This window comes from Syngnathoides biaculeatus, chromosome 9, assembly GCF_019802595.1.
Source record: "Syngnathoides biaculeatus isolate LvHL_M chromosome 9, ASM1980259v1, whole genome shotgun sequence".
Lineage (NCBI taxonomy): Eukaryota > Metazoa > Chordata > Actinopteri > Syngnathiformes > Syngnathidae > Syngnathoides > Syngnathoides biaculeatus.
Window position 1 is genome coordinate 7,733,458 of NC_084648.1, and position 21,772 is coordinate 7,755,229.

The 21,772-nt window shown below is 40.2% G+C and overlaps 1 protein-coding gene across 7 annotated transcripts in view; it reads right to left on the reverse strand.

The window, feature by feature from the left end:
- LOC133506029 (GTP-binding protein 1-like) overlaps window positions 1–21,772 on the reverse strand; it is a 47,770-nt gene that overhangs the window by 15,140 nt on the left and 10,858 nt on the right. For 2 of the 7 annotated variants that reach the window (XM_061829729.1, XM_061829732.1), the window contains exons 8-15: window positions 21,153–21,267; window positions 20,909–21,053; window positions 20,556–20,738; window positions 20,329–20,464; window positions 19,947–20,125; window positions 19,750–19,875; window positions 19,436–19,546; window positions 8,469–8,659 (exon numbers count right to left, since the gene is read on the reverse strand). In XM_061829729.1, coding sequence (XP_061685713.1) covers window positions 8,558–8,659; window positions 19,436–19,546; window positions 19,750–19,875; window positions 19,947–20,125; window positions 20,329–20,464; window positions 20,556–20,738; window positions 20,909–21,053; window positions 21,153–21,267 — 1,097 coding nt within the window. In that variant the 3' untranslated portion in view covers window positions 8,469–8,557. Of the gene's footprint in view, window positions 1–8,468; window positions 8,660–9,982; window positions 10,022–15,266; window positions 15,324–16,968; window positions 17,059–19,435; window positions 19,547–19,749; window positions 19,876–19,946; window positions 20,126–20,328; window positions 20,465–20,555; window positions 20,739–20,908; window positions 21,054–21,152; window positions 21,268–21,772 lie in introns of those variants that run through there. The other 5 variants (XM_061829731.1, XM_061829735.1, XM_061829734.1 and 2 more) reach the window with 5 other exon arrangements.

Here is a 21,772-nt window from a genome sequence, read left to right on the forward strand (position 1 = left end):
AGCGGCTCCTGCGAACCGCCGAGATTTCCATTTAAAATGCGCCGCGAGCCGTCTCAGCACGTCGGCTGTAAACACGTGCGACCCCGCTGGCGACTCGCGTGAGGTCAGCGCCGCCTTAATGACCTCGCTGCACGGAGGCAGGCATTAGCACAGTGCGTAGCACCGTGCGTGTAGCGCAGTGTGTACGTGGATTTGTGTTGAAGGACTACAAGACGTCTGCGCTCTGTCAGGATGCGTAGCTTCAAAACATGCCAAGGAAATCATGTCGGGATTTGATTGTTTTGCTAAGGAATTAGGGAACTTTATTTGATGCTGAGCCACGGGAAAAACATTATTTTATCATTATACTGTTTTAACTTTACCCCATGAGACAATTTTTAATGTTATATTCTGGCTGTATAAGCAGTTCTTTTCCAGTTATAATTTGCTGTTGTTACATGGTGATACTTTTTTGATTTGACAATTTAACAATACATTATTTTAGCAAAACACAGGTATTTGGTAAGGTAACACGTGACACTGTTCTAATACATGAAATACACAATTTCAATATTAGACTAAAACCATAGTCACATTATTACAATATAGTTACGTTACTCTGTACAACTGTAGCTATTAAGATACACTATAATACATGATTACATCATTACAGTGCAGAATAAAAGAGATTACTGAAAGATATAAATCGAACCATCAAACAATGAATGAGCCGCTAATGTGCGTCGTCATTCCAACAAAAGAATCTGATCAAAAACTGTGTTGACTTTATTGTTTGCATCTGCTGGATTTATCATTTCTATTATTTCTCACACCATTCAGCTGTGGACTAATGAGGCTGGAAATAACTTTTAGCTTTTAATGTGAAACTGTTGCCAGCCGTCTTCGCCGACGCGTCCAACATGGAAGCAGCAGGGAAAAAAACAGCAGCAACGAACAAAAAACAACAACTAATCGTGTCATTTAAATGGACAAAACAGCATATGTTGCAAGTGAGTTGCAAACGGCACTCGTTACCAGTCCAAATTTAGCAGCCAAGGGTGAAAATAATTGGCTGAGATCAAGATTCCCCCCCCCCCCCCTCCCCGACTTGTCACTACACCGCGTTTATGAAACATGCCTGATCTTTACGGCTTGGTCACGGCAGAATCGCACGTGTAAAACTCCACACAAGTTGTACTACAGGAAGATTGTAAAGCGGTTAGAGAGAGAGAGAGAGAGAGAGAGAGAGAGAGAGAGAGAGAGAGTTAAGGTATCCTGTGCAAATATTGTACCATCCATCCATTTTCTTTGCCGCTCATCCTCACGAGGGTCACGGGAGTGCTGGAGCCTATCCCACCTGTCAACGGGCAGGAGGCAGGGTACACCCTGAAATGGTTGCCAGCCAATCGCAGGGCACATGGAGACAAACAGCGCACTCACAATCACACCTAGGGGCGATTCAGAGTGTCGGATTAACGTTGCATGTTTTTAGGATGTGGGGGGAAACCAGAGTGCCTGGAGAAAACCTACACAGGCAGAGGGAGAACATGGAAACACCACACAGGTGGGGCCGGGATGGAACCCGGGACCTCAGAACTGGCCAACGCTTTACCAGCCGATCCATCATGCCGCCTCAAATAGTGTATGTTAACATTTATTCATGTCAAAATTGCCTTTGGCGAACTGTGTACGTGTGGCACATTGATGAGTAAAGTGTATTTGAGTTTATGAAAATGTGGATATAAAAATTATTTTTCAAAAACTAATTCAAATTAGCCCTTATGTAAAAAAAAAAAAAATTTCATTAATTTAACTGAGGACTTTATAGTGTGTTCCATGTGTAAGCAAACATAAACAAGCCTCAATTTCAATGAAGGCTCTCAGTTGTTAGTTTTAAAAAGGCCATGTTGTTTTTGATAACTGCCATTTGATTGATGGAAGACTGTCATAACTCAAAATTGTTTAAAAATTTAGATAAACTGAATGTTTGGTTTATTTACAATTTTATTGTGTCTGTGTTTACAAAATGTATACCAAGTTGAACACTGAAAATTGTCTGTTTCCAAAAAAACCCGTCCAATGGCTTCAGTGGCAACTGTGATGTGTTTGTGATGTTTCAGCAAACACGAGATTCTTGTGTGTGTGTGTGTGTGTGCGCAGTTGAGTCGTGACTAACAACTTCAACAAGCTCCTACTGGAAAACAGTGTTGTCATCTTGTCTCACTTTTTCAACCTGTCACACTTGTGTAATCGCACAAACTGCTTCTCTTGCTGTCTTTTTGTTATTTTCTTATCTTATTTTTTTTTTCCCCATTCGCTCCTTAGTGTGTCTCTAATTGGTCTTCAGCGTCCACCCACCAACTGTCAGAAGGGGGCCGCGTCGCGCCGCTCCGAGCCAGCCAATTACTGTCTGGCTGGCCGGCCCCCTCCAAGACCCCTCAGACAGCCGGCGCCTCCCCAGAGAGCCCCGCGGCACCCGCCCGGTGAGGGCCCTGGTCGGCGGGGGTCAAACGCCGGGGCGGCTCCCGCACCATCCTTCCCCCGCCTGCGCCTTAATGGATCTGACAAACAGGAACATGGTGGACTCGAGGCATGTCTCCAGAGGGTGGGGGCGGGTTTGCAGGTATGAGACAAACAACAAAGTGTGAGCGGTGACTAATGAAGGGCATTAAACGTCGGGCACGGCTGCGGACGGCCAAATCTGAGGTCGGAAGACTAGGAAACGAGAGACGGCGCTAGCGCTTTTTGTCTTTTAAACACTTTTGGAATTACCTTTAGGGGGCGCTCTAACATCATCATCCATCCCCCCCAAAAAATTCGTGCTAACTTGACTCACAATTCGCTCTGTATATTATCACTTTGACTCCATTTTTTCTTTGATGTTTGCAAAAACACATTAGGGCTGTCGACAATTCAAAAACTGATTATCAATTAGGTGGTGGGTCGGGACCCAAAAGTGTGTCAGGGACCCATTTTGGCTGGGGTCACGGGCAGCTCGCATGTATTCCTGTTCCGATATTTTTCTGCACAGTATAGAGAGGCCCACACGAAAAACAGAAAGAAAACAACAAGAAATATTATTTCCTTGTGCCCTCGCTACTAGTTTACTCTGTAAACAAATATACTGCAGCCCGGGCTTCAGGGTGGCATATATCATGTCTAGCAATATACTTTTGGTGGTACAGCAAACTTTAAAAAGGGATCAAAAATATAATATGCTGTTCACGTAATACGTATCATAATAGATATTGAAGAGATGAAATTGTCTTGGGATTGTTTTGAAATGTTTGTCTTTGAAGTTAAACATTCATTTAATCAAAGACTTCATTGTGGTCAATTGTTTCGGTGGATGGTTTCAAAATCTAATTTTTAAGGTTAATAAAACAAGAAATAAACTTGTCTTTGGTAGTGAAAAAACATTGTTACATTCGTTGGTTTGTATCAAAGAAAAACACATCGAAGACTCAAAATGGTGTTCGATGATCCTGAAAATGAAAATGTTATACAGTCCAAGACTCAAAATTGTTTTTGATGTTTACGAAATGTTTCTACAATGTGTTCATATACGACTCAAAATTATCTTTGATATGTATTAAAACATGTAAATTTGTTTTATCAAAGATGAAAACGTATGTGTGGTTCTTTGAAAAATCCAAATTTTCTTGTCTTAATGTTTAAGGAAATGTGTTTTTTGAAGACAGAGAACCTCTTTTGATGGGTTAACCCATTTGTGGGCAGTGTCCCATTTTTGAGACATCATGATTTTCACTCATTATATATCCTTCAGTATATCAAAATATTTAAGTGTTTTAATCTGAAGCCATAATTTGGTATCAGGAGAGGATAACTCATCGGTCAAAGTTAGCACGGAGTTATTTCCCTTTCCTTTCTGACCCAACATGGCTGCCTCAAGTACACATGGAGCATTTTCCAAGAGAAGAACGCGAGAAAGAAGAAGTCAGTATGCAACCAAGTTTGTCTTCAAAATGCTAATCCATCAGTATTATTAATGCGTAAGTTTCGTTCTAGAATAACAATTAATTAATAAACATATCTCTAAGAACTCACGGAACTGATAACATACCTGCCCGCGAGAGGTTGCATCTTCTTTGCCCTTTGTTTTATGGTTTAAACGAAAAAGAAATGTTATTTCCTTGATTGTGGCATGTTAGGAGACTTTTATCTCCATGAGGCAAAAAATTGCCACCCTGCCCATGAATGGGTAAAAAAATGGGTTTTTTAAAGACTCAAAATTATGTTGACAAAAATGTACACATTTGTAGAACTACCTCAGTTTGATGACTCAAAATAGTCTGTGCTAAACTGCAACAAACAAATTATATCGGGTTAAGTGTTTCTGTCTTAAAACACATCCACCAAGTCTCCAAATTGTCTTTGTTTACAAAACGAGTACTAATCAATAAATGGGTTACCTGTGCTTTGAAATACTGTTGTCGTAAAATGCAGCTATACTGTATCTGTGTATACTGAGTCAAACAAACCTGAGTTGAAATGACACGGAACACAATTAATATAACTCTTCTAAGAGTGACTTCAGTCCATTTCCAATCATTTCACACGCGTCGGACATCAGATAGGAGGCATGAAGTCATTATATTCCCAGAGCGAGCAAAGAAATTTCCTCACTTGGAATTGCAGCCAGTCATGTCTGTTCAACAATAACGCAATAAGTATATTAAACTTAAAACCTGCCGACACAGTCATCGTCTTAGATGGTTCTCTGGAGTCCAGCCTCGGGTTCGCTTCATACCAAGTCATAATTAACACTGAAATAATGTTAGGATGACTCATTTGTCAAAGGTTTCTCTAGTTGGCCAAGTTAGTCCCAATATAATGTTAATAGCCTTACTTGTGTACAAAAAAAAAACTAGAAACTCGGATCAAACGTTGACGCTACGATCCATCCTCGGACAGCTGAGCTTAAATAAAATCTTTGCAAATTAGCATCACACATTTCGCGAGGATACCTAATTACAATTTGAAATGAAGTTGGTTGAGGACTGAAAATTATTTCCGTATATCTATACATTCAGTTTAAAACTCAACCCTCTCTTTGGTGTTCACAAAAACAAGTTTACATTCATCTTCAATTGTTACAAAAAAATACTGCATATTGTTACATCTGACTAATGCCTTAAATTATTCCATTACAGCAAAAAAATAAGTAAATAATTATGTCACTTGTTGGTAGCTGTGCAAAAGCCCTCAGCTGACATCTGATATATATATATATATATATATATATATATATATATAAAAGTCACTCAATTTTTTTTTGTTTGTTTGATCTTTCGACTGTCATTTTTACTCAGTGACTCCCCGGTTTTAATTAGGACCGCTGAGGCTCTCTTGCACAAGAACCAAATATCGATGCTTTTTAATCCAAAGGGGCCAGGACATGTAAAGTATCAAATATGTATAGACATATGGAACGAGTCGATGCGTAGTGTCGCACTAACGAGAGGCTGGATCCCTGAGAGGGAGGATTTGCAGCTTTCATCTGGGAAGACGAAGGACGCCGTGTTTGGGCAAAAGATTTAATAAGTGAAAGCGCTAAAATAATTATTCATCATCTGCATTTAGCATATTCCCACTTTTAGATTTCCATTTATGTTGGAAAAGTATTACTTTTTTGCTCCACCCAAAATGTCAAAAAAATTAACTTTCGATGTTGGAAGAAATACAACTGTATTCTATTAAGATTAAAAATGTATCTAATTTTTAAAAACATTTTTCAAGAAACAACTTCACCCTTGCAAAAGTAAAGACCCTACCACCAAAAGAATTTTGGTGGGGGGTGGGAACAAATTACTTATTTCTCCTCTAGACTGATTACAACTTAATTTCAAGAAAACAATTTTAAAAAAATTGCTTCACCCTCCTAAGATTTTATTTTTGGTGAATTCTTTCATGAAGAAATCTAAATTGTTTAATTCAAAATACAATTTCATACATGAATAAAGTTTTCATTTTTATAATAAAACTTCTCTAAAAACCCACCTTTATGTAGAGAAAACGTTTAAAACAGCCTACGATAAAAAAGGCTTTTATTTCTTAATAAAGTACATCATATGATTCTCAAAAATTAAACTTATGCCAAAATGTTAAAAAGATGTCAAAATTAAAATGTGCTTGATAATAAAATTGACTGTTAAAATAAAAGTTCATCAACAAATAAAACCTTCATATCTTCTTGAAATTACTCATGAGCTAAAAATTTTTTGGGGTGATTTAAAAAAAATTTTTTGATATAAACCTTTTTCCATAATAACTTGAAGGTTTTTGAATGATATGCTGAATCCTTTAGGCGGAGTTTGAAAATTGCGATCTGTGGAAATGGTGAAAATACTTTTTTGGTTTACAGAAATAGCTTGAAAAGACTTTTTGTTGTATTGACTTTTTTGTTTTAGTATTCCAACCCTCTCCCCGAAATGACGGTAAATTTCCAACTTTATGTTGTCAATTCCAACAACATTTTTCATCCGAGTAGAACAGCAAAGCATTACTCGAGAACTCTGCATATAGTTTTGCATAAGGAGTGGAAAACTTCTACTTGGCGGAAACTAGCTGAGCGTTAACAAGCGCCATGCAAATGAGGAATCGCTGAATTCCTCGCTTGGGTCAATTAAGCCTGCCAGTATAAACACAAGCATATGGTTACCTGAAAAATGTGCCCGTTCTCCAGGTTTCCATTAACACCCATGGGAAAACCTAAAACCAAGTTATTTAAATTTGGAATTGAAAAAAAATGTGATTTTTTTCCCCTTAAAAATACTTTTATTTTAACTGGAGGGGAACGTTTTTGCATTGGAAGAAAATGGCCTAATGCTTGTAAGATCTCATTTGTGTGATTGTTTACTTTTTGTTGGGTTGGAAAAATGTCTTTCGTCTCAAAAAAAAATCTGGACTTTTTCTCACGGACTTTTTGCCTACTATTGGCTGGGAACCACTTCAGGGTGTACCTTGGCCCCTCACCCAGTCAGCTGGGATAGCCTCTAGCATACTCGCGACCCTAGTGATCGTAAACATTATAGAAAATGGATGGATGACGTTTTTACAAAAAAATATTTTTGTATTTTTTTTTTAACTTTAAAAATAAGATTGTTTTCACAAGATTGATAAAAGACACGGCTCTATTCTCAAAATATCCATCCATCGATTTTATTAAGCGCTTATCCTCACGAGGGTTATGGGGAGTGCTGGAGCCTATCCCAGCTGTCGACGGGCAGGAGGCGGGATACACCCTGAACTGGTTGCCAGCCAATCGCAGGGCACATGGAGACAGACAATAGTCGCTCTCACAATCACAACTAGGGGCAATTTAGAGTCTCCAATTAATGCAAGCTTATTGGATGCAGGAGGAAATCGGCGTGCCCGGAGAAAACCCACGCAGGCACGGGAAGAACATGCAAACGCCACACAGGGAGGGCCAGGATTGAACCCACATCCTCAGAATTGTGAGGGCCACCATGCCGCCTTTTCTCAAAACACAGTACATAAATAAAAAATAAAAAATACAATTTTATTCAGATAAGATTTCATCTTTTTCTTACTTCAAAAAATGACTTCTCAAAGAAACTCAGGTTTCTAAAAGATTGAAATTCCCCATGCCCACACACACACACACACAAAAGAAACTAATAATATGACACTGCAGGAAAAAAAAAAGGAAACTTTTTAACTTCCTTTTTAAAAAAAATCTCAAAAAAGTATTTGAAAAAACTTACACAAAAAAATCAAAATGTGGGTAAACCATACAGTGGAACCTTAAACTTTGAACGACTCATACAAATCAGACTTCAACCAAAACAGTTTGCGTAAAATAATGCCTCCCTCGGCGTTCGACTCAATTCTCGAAATCCGAACACCTGAGGAAAGCTGAACCTATGTTGATTCCAAATGGAGAAGCCACTGGAGAATTACGCAGTCAAATCACAGAGGGTGACTTCTAAGGCGTAACACTTCCTCCTTCCCTCTCAAGTCCCTCCGATGGCAACACACCGCGATTCAAAAGGTAAATGAAGCAGTTCAGTTGCTTTGAAGTCACGCATTTTTTTATTCTTTAAATACAGCATGTACCTATTATTTTCAGAAATGGGGATTAAAATAGGAATTTACTATTTGAAGGTTGATAACGGATTAACTTCATTTACATTACTTCCTATGGAAAAAAAATGCTTCACAAGAACGAATTATACTCAAACTCCAAGGTTCCACTTTACTGTTTTTTTTTCATTTCCTAACATTTTTTTCTCACTAAAGAAAAGGTTCTTCTTGCAAAGGAATGCAGTCTTTAAATTATATCAATGTTCTTCAAATATTACAACTTTTAAATGTAAGTATGAGAGAAAGACAGAAAAAGATATTGACCGATCAACTAACCAACCGAATGACTGATATCGATCGGTTGACAGATAGTGTGTGATCTGTGTGTGTGTGTGAGAGAGAGAGAGAGAGAGAGAGAGAGAGAGAGAGAGAGAGAGAGAGAGAGAGAGAGATTGAGAGAGAGAGATTGAGAGAGTAGCACTGATAATGTTCTGACCCTTGGGTTCCATTTTCAAAGCTCCTCTTGACTTTGGAATCTATTTTGAAGATTGGGGTAGTCAGTAGTGTTGGTCTCATCACGCTGGGATCCAGCAGGATGATTTCTTCTACTCTGCTGGATTTAAAAGAATGAAGTTGGAGCTCGTCAATTTGTTATTGGCTCTCCCCCCCCCCTCCTCTTCACGTGCTACCTTTTTGTTTTTCCTTTCTTCCGCAAATCACGTATTCTCATCAGCGTCCGTCTACCTAGCGCTGAAATAAATCCTCTTTTTCTGAACCATCAGTAATTCTGAACGCAATTGAAATCCTAAAGTTGGCTTGAAACACTCAATCAGGCTTGAAACCCCAATTTGAAACTCTCACCCCTGTTTGACACCCTAACTTGAAACCCTAAAATTTGAAAAAAAGTCATAATCTCATTACTTTTTCCATGTTTCAGTGACACAAATTCTAGTCTTAGGAAATAATTCAATTCTTTTTCAATGTAATGTTTTTTTCTTTTGACAAATGTTATAATTCTACAAGAATTATGACATTACCCAACATTTTTATATTAAAGAAAATCATGTACTTTAGTCTTTACATTATCTTAGAAAATTACGATGCATTTTTTTTCGGGAACAAAATGCAGTTTTGTTTTTTGATAATGGTATAGATCGTACTGCGTATGTAGGTGGGGGAGGTGTGTAATTCCTTCAGATAAAACTCATTGAACGACAAGAAAATTTTTTTTTCCCCCAAAATAAGTTTTTTAACAAATGCTGGGGAAAAAAATGTACTTTATTTTGCGCTTACAGAAAATGTTAGATTAAAAAAAATCATAATCGAAAGAGATGGAAACTGTCAATCTATCAATTTTCTTAGCCGCTTATCTTCACAAGGGTCACGGGAGTGCTGGAGCCTATTCCAGCTGTCATCGGGTAGGGGGCAGGGTACATCCTGAACTGGTTGCCAGCCAATCGCAGGGCACATGGAGACAAACAGCCGCACTCGCAATCACGCCTTGGGGCAATTTAGAGTGTCCAATTAACTTTGCATGTTTTTGGGATGCGGTAGGAAACCGGAGTGGCCGGAGAAAACCCACACATCCACAGGGAGAACATACAAACTCCACACAGGCGGGTCCAGGATCGAACCCGGGACCTCAGAACTGTGAGGCCAACGCTTCCCAGCTGCTTCACTGTGCCGTTGTTTTTACAGGTGGATTTTTTTTTTTTAATGGAAAAAAGACAATCATGAGATCACAATCATGTTAGTGAGCATTTTAAAGCATGGTGACTTTGTGGGTTATGTTTTGTTATACAGGCGCGTTGCAAACTATTACAAGTGTGACAAAACCTAACGTGTTCTGTTTTTATAACCCTCTTTTTTAATAAAAAAAAAGCGGCACACGCGGCTGGGAACACCGCCTGCAGAAAGCCAAACTTTTCATCATCCGGGGGCAGATGAATATTTACTCCCGCAGCCCCACCAATTCCTGCAAGCAGATGGGCTCATTTAAAAATGTCATGAAAAAAAAAATCATCCTAAGCCAGGCCTCAAATTAATGGCAGGTGTCCGGAGACTACGTTCCTCCTAAAAGTCATGTTTTAACACAAAGCTCCATCTTTATGTCAACATTTTTCATCTCCATCTGCACAGTGACAAGGACACTTTCATTGTGTTACGTTAGTGCAGTGGTGTCCAAACTAGGGCCCGGAGGCCATTTGCCACCCGCCTTCCATGTTTTTAATGGCCCGTAATAAAAAGGACATTTAACACAACAATTGCACACAACACATACATCCCTCATGGGTGCGACGCCACTGACCACTACACACTATTGTTATAAATTAGAAAATATAACATTTTAACAGGGGTGTTTGGACTTTTTTTTTTTTTTTTTTTTTAAATCCATGGTGGATTGGTTTTAGCATGTTTGACAAAATTAAGTTTAAGAATTTAAAATGACTCTTTTTACTTGAAGTATTTTAAAAATCAGTCTTATGAGAATAATCATGTATTTAAATTTTTACTTCTATTCTCAATAAAATGACCATTTATTTTTTGTCACATTTTTCAACATTGAACACACTAGAACAGGCCTGTCCAAACAATATTGAAAGAAATGAACATTTTTGTAAGCATGCACATTTTTTTCCTCTCATAAAAAAATGTTTTTATGTTATGTTAAAATTACAGCTTTTTTTCCTTGGCAGAAGATTTTTACAGCATAGTTTGTGTCATGAAAGTCTTCCAGAACAGGCTTCTACGCGCATGTGATCAGAAAATGTATTTGTCTTTGTGAATAAGTGTGTAGCTCATTATTCAAATATCTTTACAATATTAAAGTGATCTTCAAATATTGACTGTTGGAAGGTATGTAGAAAAGAGAGTAGCTTTTACTGAACATCTAGCTCCGTGGAAGATGAACAAGCAGCTGCCTTCAAGCTGTGTTTATTTATTCATCTGGAGTCAACCGCAGGCAAAATGGCTGCCAGCATTTACTTTAGTCAGCAAACTTGTTTTTTTTTTCCTGTGGTACCAGCATGATGTATCCAAACCCAGTTTGTCAGCACTTTCTTACCTGCTACATTAAAGAACCTGTGTGTGCGTGTGTCTGCAGTTTAAAATGGACTTCCCACGCACACACACAGACATCTTCTATTACTTGCTAATAAATGAACAAACAGCTCGAACAAATAAGACAAATGAGCTCTTAAATGGAACTATGTGGCGACTGGCAAGAATAGGCATGCTAACGCTAAGCCCTCAGGTCTGCCTTGAGAACATTTACAAGTGCTGTGAAAAACGTTTGGCCACTTCCTGATTTCACTCTTTTTGCATGTTTGTCACACTTAAATGTTTCCCATCATCAAACAAATTTAAATATTAGTCTCCGCCAACACAGGTAAACACAAACTGCAGTTTTGAAATGTTTTTTTTTTTTTATTCCTGAGAGAGAAGTTATTCCAAACCTACATGCCATGTGTGGAAAAAGCGATTGCCGCGACTTTGTTAAAATATAACTTTGGTTGTCGAGCCACACCCATGGCAGATATTGTCACACCTTGTTTTGATCAAGAAATCCGGTAAATACAAACCCTATTCCAATGAAGTTGGGAAGCTGTGTTAAATATAAATAAGAACAGAATCCAATGACTTGCAAATCGTGTTTAACCTATTTTTAAATTCATAAACTACAAAGACAAGATATTTTAATGCTCGAACTGATAAACATTTTTGTTTTTCCGCAAATAATTATTAACTTGGAATTCTATGGCTGAAACGTGTTCCAAAAAAGCTGAGCTGCAAGATGACGGCGCACACGGGCGCAGCAGTTCTTACCTCTTCAGTTTGGCGGTTTTTCTTTATTATTTTGGTGTTATTTGGATCTTTTTGAAAAGCCACATTCATCTATAGCCTCCAGACCATGATTGATATGGGGCTGAAGAATAATCTATCAATCACAGACAACTATCGCCAAAAATGAAACTATTCCGGAATGCATCGCGAGACCACCAGGATCTCTGTGGAGAGTTGGTCCATCCAGCAAACAATGGAGACGGCGAAAGGAGAGAAAGCAAATGTTAGGGTGTCAGTCAGGCTGCTAAGATAAGGAAGTGGCATCAGAGACCTGCGCTACCAATGATCTTTCTGACCAATACCAGATCCATCACCCACAAAATGGATGAATTGGGAGTTAGAACTTGCCTCAAACAGCTTTGTTATTTTCATCACAGAGACGTGGATACATCCGCGTATCCCCAATGCTGCAGTTTCGCTAGCGGACTGCACGCTACCTCGGCAGGACAGAACCAAAGTCTCCGGTAAGAGCAGAAGACGGGATCTGTGTGTTTATGTGCACAATGACTGGTGTTGTAACAGCAGGATCAACAACACCCACTGCTCTCCTGATTTAGAGGTTCTTACAGTCTCGTGCAGACCTTTTATCTACCGAGGGAGCTCATGGTAGTTATTGTGATAGCTGTTTGCATCCTGCCGGAGGCTAACGTTAGCAGAGCACTTAGCGCCTGCTCGTGACTGTAAACAAACAGCAGTTCGCCCACGCCGACGGAGTGTTTATTGTTGATGGTGACGTCAACCAAGCGTGTTTAAAGACTGTTCTCCCCAAATTCATCCAATATGTGAAGCATCCCACTAGAGGGGATAAAACCCCCAGCTCATGTCTATTCCAAAACGAAAAACGCATCAAACCCCATCCTGCTGGATCTGACCACGTTTGCATGTCCCTGACCCCTACATGCATCCCCCTTCTAAGACAGACAAGGGCACCAAGTCACTATTACAACATAGTGTGGGAACACTCCCCCTCAGCTGCAGGACTGTTTTTGAAGCACTATTTTGGGAATTATTTGAATACCTGAACCTCCAGGAATAGACAAACACTCTTTTTTCCTATATCAAAAACTGCAGAAACTGTAACTGTCAATAGAAAGATCCCGTTTTTTCCCAATCAAAACCCCTTGATGACCCAAGAGAGTTATGTACTCCTGAGACACCGTAACGCCGCCTTCAGGTCAGGGGTCAAGGCATAGTACTACGCCGCCAGAGCTGACTTGAAGAGAGGAATCAAAGAGGCCAAGGCGGCCAATCAAAAGAACGTTAAGGAGTACTTCACAGAAAATAACTCAAAAAAGATGTGGGAGGGGTTACAACACATAAACTACAACAAAAATCACCAGATGTGTGCCACGGACGCCTCACTGTCAGAGGAGCTAAATCGTTTCTTTGCCCGATTTGAGACTGATACATCATATTCTGTCTCACCACATCTACCTCCCTTCAGCAGAACACTGACTCTTCAGGAACGTGAAGTGAGCTGTGTACTGAAGACTGTCAACACCAGGAAGGTTGCCTACCTAAATGGAGGGCCTGGGAAGGTACTGAAAGTCTGTGCTGATCAGCTTACCTGTGTTTTCACCAAAATCTTTACCTCTTCATTGAAACAATCAATCATCCCCTCCTGCCTGAAATCCGCAACAATCAACCCAGTCCCCAAAAAGCCAGCCATGGACAGTTTGAATGATTATAGGCTTGTTGCACTAATCCTTGTGATCATGAAGTGATTTGAGAGGCTGTTTGCATGTCAGATGAGGGACTCACTCCTTCCTTCACTTGAGCTCGCCAGTTTACCTACAGTTCAGTACAGTAAACTACAGTATAGCACAGGACATAGTACCGTATTTTCAGGACTATAAGTCGCATTTTTTTTTTCATAGTTTGGTGAGGGGTGCGACTTTATACGCTGGAGCAGTGGTGCTCAATGCGTTGATCGCGGTCAACTGGTCGATAGTCTGCGTTGTGTGCAAAAAAAAAAAATCCAATGCAAATTGAAAGTATAACATACAGCTATTCAGTTTGTGGCATTTTGCAATGTGACTCAATGAGTGAGGGATGACTGGTTGTTACATTCAATGGCACAATTCACATACATACTGTAAAAAAGAAGAAGCCGCCGGTTTCTTTTAGGCAGCACACGGAACTCTCTAACAACGACCGCTACTCCGCCATACTCTTTATCCTACGTACACTCATAATTATAAATGTTATAGTGCTTACGCAGCCCATCAATGTGTTTTATAATGACAGCGTCCACCACCGCTGCTTTAGTTAGCAACACAGTCTGGGCAACGTAGAGCAAACACGAGCTAGACACGGTAACTCTTAAAAACAATTAAGAAGGGCTTAACAAAAATGGCACCAAAAAGAAAATCATATTCTGCAAATTACAAGCTGCAAGTAGTAAAATGTGCAGCCGAAAACGCTAATCAAGCAGCAGAAAGAAAGTTTGGGGTTTGGCGAAAAGTGGAGGTTACTCTTACTGAAATGAAGAAAACAAGAAAAGCCAATCGCGAGCTAAAAGCTCGGTGGCCACAGCTAGAGGAACGAGTTTGTACATGGGTGCTTCAACTACATCCTACCGGGAGAAGCTTGTCAACAGTGCAGTTGCGTCTCCAAGCCCAAGTATTAGAGGAGATGAATATGAATAACTTTGCAGGAGGACTTTCTTGATGTTCTCGCTTCATGCCACGCAATCACCTTTCTATCAGAGGAAGGACAACGATGTCCCAAAAACTGCCAGAAGACTTTCAAGTCAAGGCCTACAGTTTCCGCATTTAAGTGACACCGGATCATATTATTAACAATGACGAGGTCCCCCTCGCGTTTGACATTCCCATGAGCCGAAGTGTTGCAGAGGAAGGGCAAAAGAGGGTGAATATAGTAACAACTGGTCATGAGAAATCACACTTCACAGTGGTGCTGACATGTTGTGGAGATGGATCAAATTTGCCACAAACGAAAAACTATGCCAAAAATCCAATCGCCCTCAGTTGCAGTCGCCGTGAATTAGAAAGGGTGGATGGATCAAGAAATTATGAACATATGGCTTACAAAGTGCTACACTTAGCATCCGCATGGCTTCTTTAGAGCACGCAAAGCTCTGCTTGTGATGGAAAGCATGCAAGCACACATCATGCCACAGTTCAAAGAGAAATTAAAAAATTTCAACTCCATACCTGCCATCATCCCTGGAGGCTTAACCAAAATACTCCACCAATTGATATCTCCGTGAATAGGAGCTTTAGGGAGTCTTGCGTAACCTGTGGGAGGAGTGGATGATGGATGGAGAGCACAGCTTCACGGCAACCGGGAGAATGCGCCGAGAAACTTTCCTGGAAGTCATTGGATGGATCGACAGAGTATGGGCTTCGGAGACAGTCGAAACCCTTCTGTCAGGATTCAAAAATGCTGGAATCGGCGAGATGTAACTGCAACTGAAGATGAGTCTGACATAAGCGGCGTAGAAGAGGAAACACCACATCTTCTACCTCCGGAGTTAGCGGAGTTGATGAAAAGTGAAACCGAGGATGAAGATTTTCTTGGATTTTGGTTACTGGACATTTGGAGTGGTTTTGGTAAAATTCTTAGGATGTTATTTTTGCTTTAGTTAGCGGAATAACTCTTAATATGTTAACATACCAGGCACATTCTCAGCTGTGTCATGTAACGTAAACGTAAAAAAGGCCTGTTATTGCCTCTATTCTATTTTTATTTTAAATTATTCTCCATTTAAATTTTAAATGGCAGGTTTGTTCTTGGTGTTGGATTTTATCAAATAAATTTCCCCCAAAATACGACTTATACTCCATTTTGACATATATGTTTTCCCTTCTTTTTTATGCCTCTTATGGCTGGTGCGACTTGTACTCCCGAGCGACTTATAGTCTGGAAAATACGGTACCAAAATGTTCCAAAATGAAAACAATTGCTGAGAAAAAAAAACAAAAATAAATCAATTGGAACAAACTAGCATTCCAGTCATCGTCATAATCCTTCAAATTGAAAAATTTCGGTTCCCAATTTCGATGCCTGCCACCCCAAAGAAAAGGAGAAAAAAAAACAAAGGGTAAAAAACAATGATGAACACACACAAAGAAGTGCTTGTCACGAATGGTGGCAGCAAACAAGAGGGCGTCTCAACTTCAAAATTAATGACCAGTCACATCAGTGTAACACACGCAACAAGATTTTATAGTGCAAAAGAGGGTTTCATGATGTGTAGCGTCTGACATGCGCCGAGCCTCAGCCTTCACTGCGCGGAGCTTCAGTGAAGTCAACACTCAAGTCAATTGCGTTATGTTGAAACAATAAAATGTTTATGCCAGCATTGGGACAGAGAAAAATATCAGCACGCGTTCAGTCCAAGTCGCACATTTCGTGCTATGATTGCATTTTAATCCAACGAGAAACGACACTGTCATTATGCAGTGTTGGCATTTTTCTCCTCCACAGAATAAGCAGTAGCTTGGAAATAAAATCATATCGAGCAGAACCTGCTCTTTTCTAACATACGCAAACACCCAGTGACAACTACTTACGCGGTGATGCCACCTCCTGGCCAAGTCACTCACATGACAACTCCAACTGTATATGTATACGCGCACACCACACTCATCAGGAAATCAAAGTACTTTAAAAGTCATTAATAATTCAAAGAATCCAAACAACTGAGGAGAAAATCAAGTATTCTAATTGGAGCCGCTATTATTACCGAGGATTGTCTTTTATTATTTTTTTGCTGACAGCCAAATTCAATTATGCATGTGAATCTTTATTTATTAAGACATTCATTTTGTGGTCCGCCAGGTTTCATCTGCTTTTTTTTCTTTTTTTGTTGTTTGTTTACCTCTGAGGCGGCTGATTAACTGTCGCATAATGTCGTCTCGCCTCGTTAAAAATGTCTTAGAAGTTTTGTCAAGTTTGTGCGGAACTTTTGCCCCAGAGACAAACTTTTAAGATGAGATGGAGCTGTAATGATACTAATAATAATTCAAGATGCGAACACACCTCATTCATTGGTGGATGGAAAAACTCGGCAAATGACTTTTAATCAAACGTGCTCAGAAAGAATCGGCCAGCCACGTCTAATTATCCGACATATCAGGTGTTAGTAACGACTGATCGCTTTGCTGGCGTTTCAATCAGCTTCTCCTCCCTCTGTGGATGGGACTGCAGACACCATAAAAACGGGAAATATGCCTCATGCATCCTGGGATACTTCATTAAGAGCTGAGTAACAGCTACGTGTTGAGAAACAGCAAAGATAAGCAGTTATGTTGTATATAGTCAGTCAGCATGCAGGCAACCAAATTATAATCATTCCTGTTACCTGAACACGTTTTTTTATGTTGTGCATATTTTTTTCACTATTTCTTGAATCACTGTAATGTGCTGCATGTTAAAATGTCATTAGCGTAAAGGCCATATGGCAACCGTAATTTCTGGAAAATAATGTGCAGTTTTTTCCAAAAATACATTCAAAAAGTCAAGAGAGCGCATTATATTTAGATATGGATGAAAAACCAAAAAAATATAATCACATTGTATAGTCGCATACAGGTACATAGAGTGGTAAAAAAAAAAGGTATACATTCCGATATGATATTTGATGTCTTATGTTACACATTTATATAAATTAATGTGCGCCACCAACCTGAACTCTGATCTCCTTGGGGGGGGAGTGGGACGTTGCATTTTACCATCGTTAGCGTCACATATTTGTTGCTACTGCACCAAACATCAGAAATGACAGCCCGTGAGTTTGTTTTAACTTAAACGAAGACAAAAAATGTCGACGACAAAAGCTCGTTGTGCGGCCAATTTTAAAAGAAATGTGACCTCACTCTGGCCGATGCCACGGCCAAACCGGAAGCAGAACAACGTCAGCTAACTGCTAACACCTAACTAAAAAAACTACTTAATACGATCATAATGGGCACATTTAAAAACAAATGGGACTGCCCACCCGATTGAATGCGCACTTTTTTTAAGTGCCCACTACGCTCATTTATACGTAGTTTGAGTTCTCGTTTTGATTGCGACCTGACGCTATGAAGAACTGCGACAGATTGTAGCCGAACGGGGGCAAGAGGCTGGGTTGGTAGCATGGTGGACCTTCCCCTCAAAGCGCTGACAATAATGAGGAATAAAGAGAACCAAGATTCTTGGGATTCAAAAAATGTTTCCTCACAAACGCCATGGATGGCACAGAGGATGATATTCTGTTCTGAGAATTGCAGGGACCAAGACAAGCGTGTCCTGTGGCCTGTCCCGAAATATATATTACCACTGCATCAGTACATGTACAAAGATTATTATTAATGATGACTTTTTGTAAAACAATACAAGTACAACAAATACAAACCTAGCAAAATAGAAATAAATAATTCCTCATATTTTAAGCATACGGATAGCAGTAAATTAGTGGTGCGCGTTGTACATTGGTAGAAGGGTTTTCCTGATTTTTTTAGGTCAACTTTCGGGGTGCGCATTATACTTCAGGACGCACTATACTCGAGAAATTACGGTAAATGCCATGTAACAATTTCTCGTGTATAATGCACACCATTGTATAATACCCACCCCTAATGTAGTTGACTCAACCCCATTCCACTATGGCGCCAACTACATGCCTCACCCATGCCATGACTATCGTGGCAGATTTTTTTGACCCCTTACAAACCATTTTTGAAGCCATGGCATTCGCAGCAGGTCATGTTTTCCCATCTCACCCTCACATTTTTTTTTTTTTTTTAATGACATTTTTGAAGTAGAATCCACTTGAACTGTTATTAAATTATAAAAGCCTGAGGTAAATGTGAACAACTTATTTTGTGGGTGAGTGGGTGTTTTGGAGCCAATTTGTCTCCATTTTATGGTTTTGCGCAATGAGTCCAATCAGTCGTTGGCCTTGTCTGAATGACTTCATATCAATAACAAGAGTTCTGCACAGTATGAGCTCCCAAAATGTCTTGTAATATCAAATGTTTTATAAATGGACACTGACAGGAGTTCATATCTTTGAAGATTATTACTTTACACACCATAAATATCCTTCCTAACTGAAACAGAATTAATGTAAACACTGTGTGCCTCATGGGTTCAGATGTCTATCACAGCACCTTTATTTAGAGCAATTTATAACAAAAACTACAGCAATAGGGTTAGGGTACGATTTTGTACTTTTTAAGGAATAAACAAAGAACAACATTGTGCCATCTTCCAGAGGGGATCACAAATGTGGTCAAAGGACGTGCGCTCTTTCTAGCTTATTAACAAGATAAAAAGTGTTAACTCCTCATTTGGCCTCTCTCAACATTACATTGAGGCAACTTGCAAGATTCTATTGGAGTATGCTTAAGTGGTTTTGAATAACTGTATAAAAATACTGATTGTTACATGTTTTCGTTTGGCAGAAATAATTAGCAGAGTTCTTCTGAACTGTTTCACTTTGTGACTACAAAAGGAGGACAAAAAATAATATTGTTGCCGTGTTTCATGTCAAACGTGTGACGGACTTGAATAGACATGTTTAAACAAGGCCCACCGCTGTTGTGGTTGCAGGGACCACCGGTGGTGTCGTCACAACCACGTTGGCACCTGCTTTCCCTCGGTGCCTCTGGCCTCCTCGCCGCCTTCCTCCGCCTCCTGATTTCAGCTGTGGACAATACAAGAAACACACTTGTGATGCCATAGACTGGTCCTAAAAATGTGAAATTTCTAAATTCCATTATTTCCATTCACAGTTCAATTTGAAAGGCTGAAAGTAAGGCCAAAAGTTGATAGAATCCTCTCTGTAGTTGCTCATCATGACTTCCACAGTTATGTGACGCCCTGTTACAAGAGTGAGTGTGCACTCACCACAAGCGATGCGGCGTTGGAACTATGTGGCTGTGCTTCCTCGGTGTTGTCCTTATACAGCTTCTTGCTGGCCAGCATCTTTGCCTGCTGCGTTTTGGCCGCCTGCGTGTTGACTGACTGCAGGAGCTGAAAACAAATCTTTACAGTTAGATTTATTAAGTGCAATCACCACCGCACAGTGGCGCGAGGACAGCGACCTTGGTGATTGTCCCCACTGCTTTGGTGCGGCCCTCCCGGAACACCAGCTTGTGATCGCAGTGCAAGTACTCAGGTGTCTTGATGAAGCGGAAGCGGACTGCCGCCTTGTCGCCGGTCCGCAGACAGTCCTTGTCCATGGTCAGGATGGTCGCGGTCTGCCGGATGCTACCGCAGTGGACTGATTGCGACCCACGGAGAAATATTTTTGTGTGATTCAAGGAGTGGCAGCACAACGGCGGCTACAAAGACTTTATGAAATTATGAGCGTGATTCTGGAAGGAGCATTAAAACTATGGCAAAGACGCAGAAAACTTTCATGATTACTCCGGAAGCAGAGAATATTTTGTTTCGGCAGGAGTGTTGGAGCATGTCATCGCTTACCCATGGCCTGGTACCGCGGTGATATCGTGGTGGGGTGATGAAGCACCAGGATCTCTGCCTCAAATTCCCACGTGGCCTGCGGCATCAGCTTAGGGGAGACCATTACCATCCCCTTCCGTATCGATGAGCGCTTGATCTACAAAGATGACAGCGGAAAGACAGGAAACCCCGACTGGAATTATAAACTGCTTTGAATGCCGCTCTGACAGAAAAACTATACTCCTCACCTTTTTGAGGGCAAATGACGCCGTCTGCCCGCCGCGCACCTCTTTGACGGGCATCCTCTTGCGGTGGATGGACTTGACAGCGATAGGGATGAATGTGCCCAGCGGGTCGGGACCCAGGAGGAGTGTGTCATTGAGGCGGATCATGCCTCGTAACGTCGTGCCCGACACCACTGTGCCCACACCCTAGCAAAAAAGAAGTCCTTCAGTCCTTGCTCAGTCGAAATCAACACTACGAATAGAAAAAGTGTCCTATAATTAATCCAATGGCTTCTCTTGCCAGTTATTCATTTTAACCACCACCTCGTACAATTGAAATAAACACAACGATTAGGAATCTTGTTTTTCTGACGCACTGGTACAGAATATGTGTCATCTATTTGGAACTCTGCAGGCTCATCGTTGTTAAAGGTGGTTCTGGATGACAGCAGGTTGAGAAACGTCTTTAGGAGGTCAATGTTCTCGCCAGTCACATTGGAGATTTGGAAGATCGGACACATCCTGGAAGTGGGAGGGTCAAGACAACATGGTGGTTAAAACAACCATGACATCAAGAAGTCTTTGATGACGGATTGATTCATAAATGTCACGCAAGCTGACCTCTCTGAGCTGAAGTTGGACGCCGTGATAATGACGTCGTCCTTGTTCTGGACCAACACGGGAATCTTTCTGCAGCCCGGAGACTTTAGAAGCCGCTGTAGTAATTTTAGTGTTTCTGGAGACACGCACACAAAGAGGAAACACATAGAGGCCTTATTAGAGATTAAAAAAAAAAGGTCTAAAAGGAGAAAATAACGAGTATTTTTTCAACTGAAAGTCATTTTCTTCTTTTTTTGGTATTTTGACTATTTAAAGGTTTGTCTTTTTAAATTAATTTTAATAAAAGAAACTATTGCATTCCTCCTCAATGTATTAATCATGAGCTCTGATATACAGAAAATGCACTTTACGCGTGCACACACACACACACACACACACACACTCACACACACACACACACACACACACCACACACACACACACACACACACAGACACTCACACACACACACACAAAATCAATCAACACAACCAATCTCTTTTTACGAAACTAATCTGTTTGAGAAGTCATTTCGTAACGTGAATTTTTCATAAGTAGAAATGCATTTTACATGTAAATCGCGTAATTAGCGGATTTGACCCTCTAACCAATCTCAGTCTCTCGCTCTATAAAAAAAAACC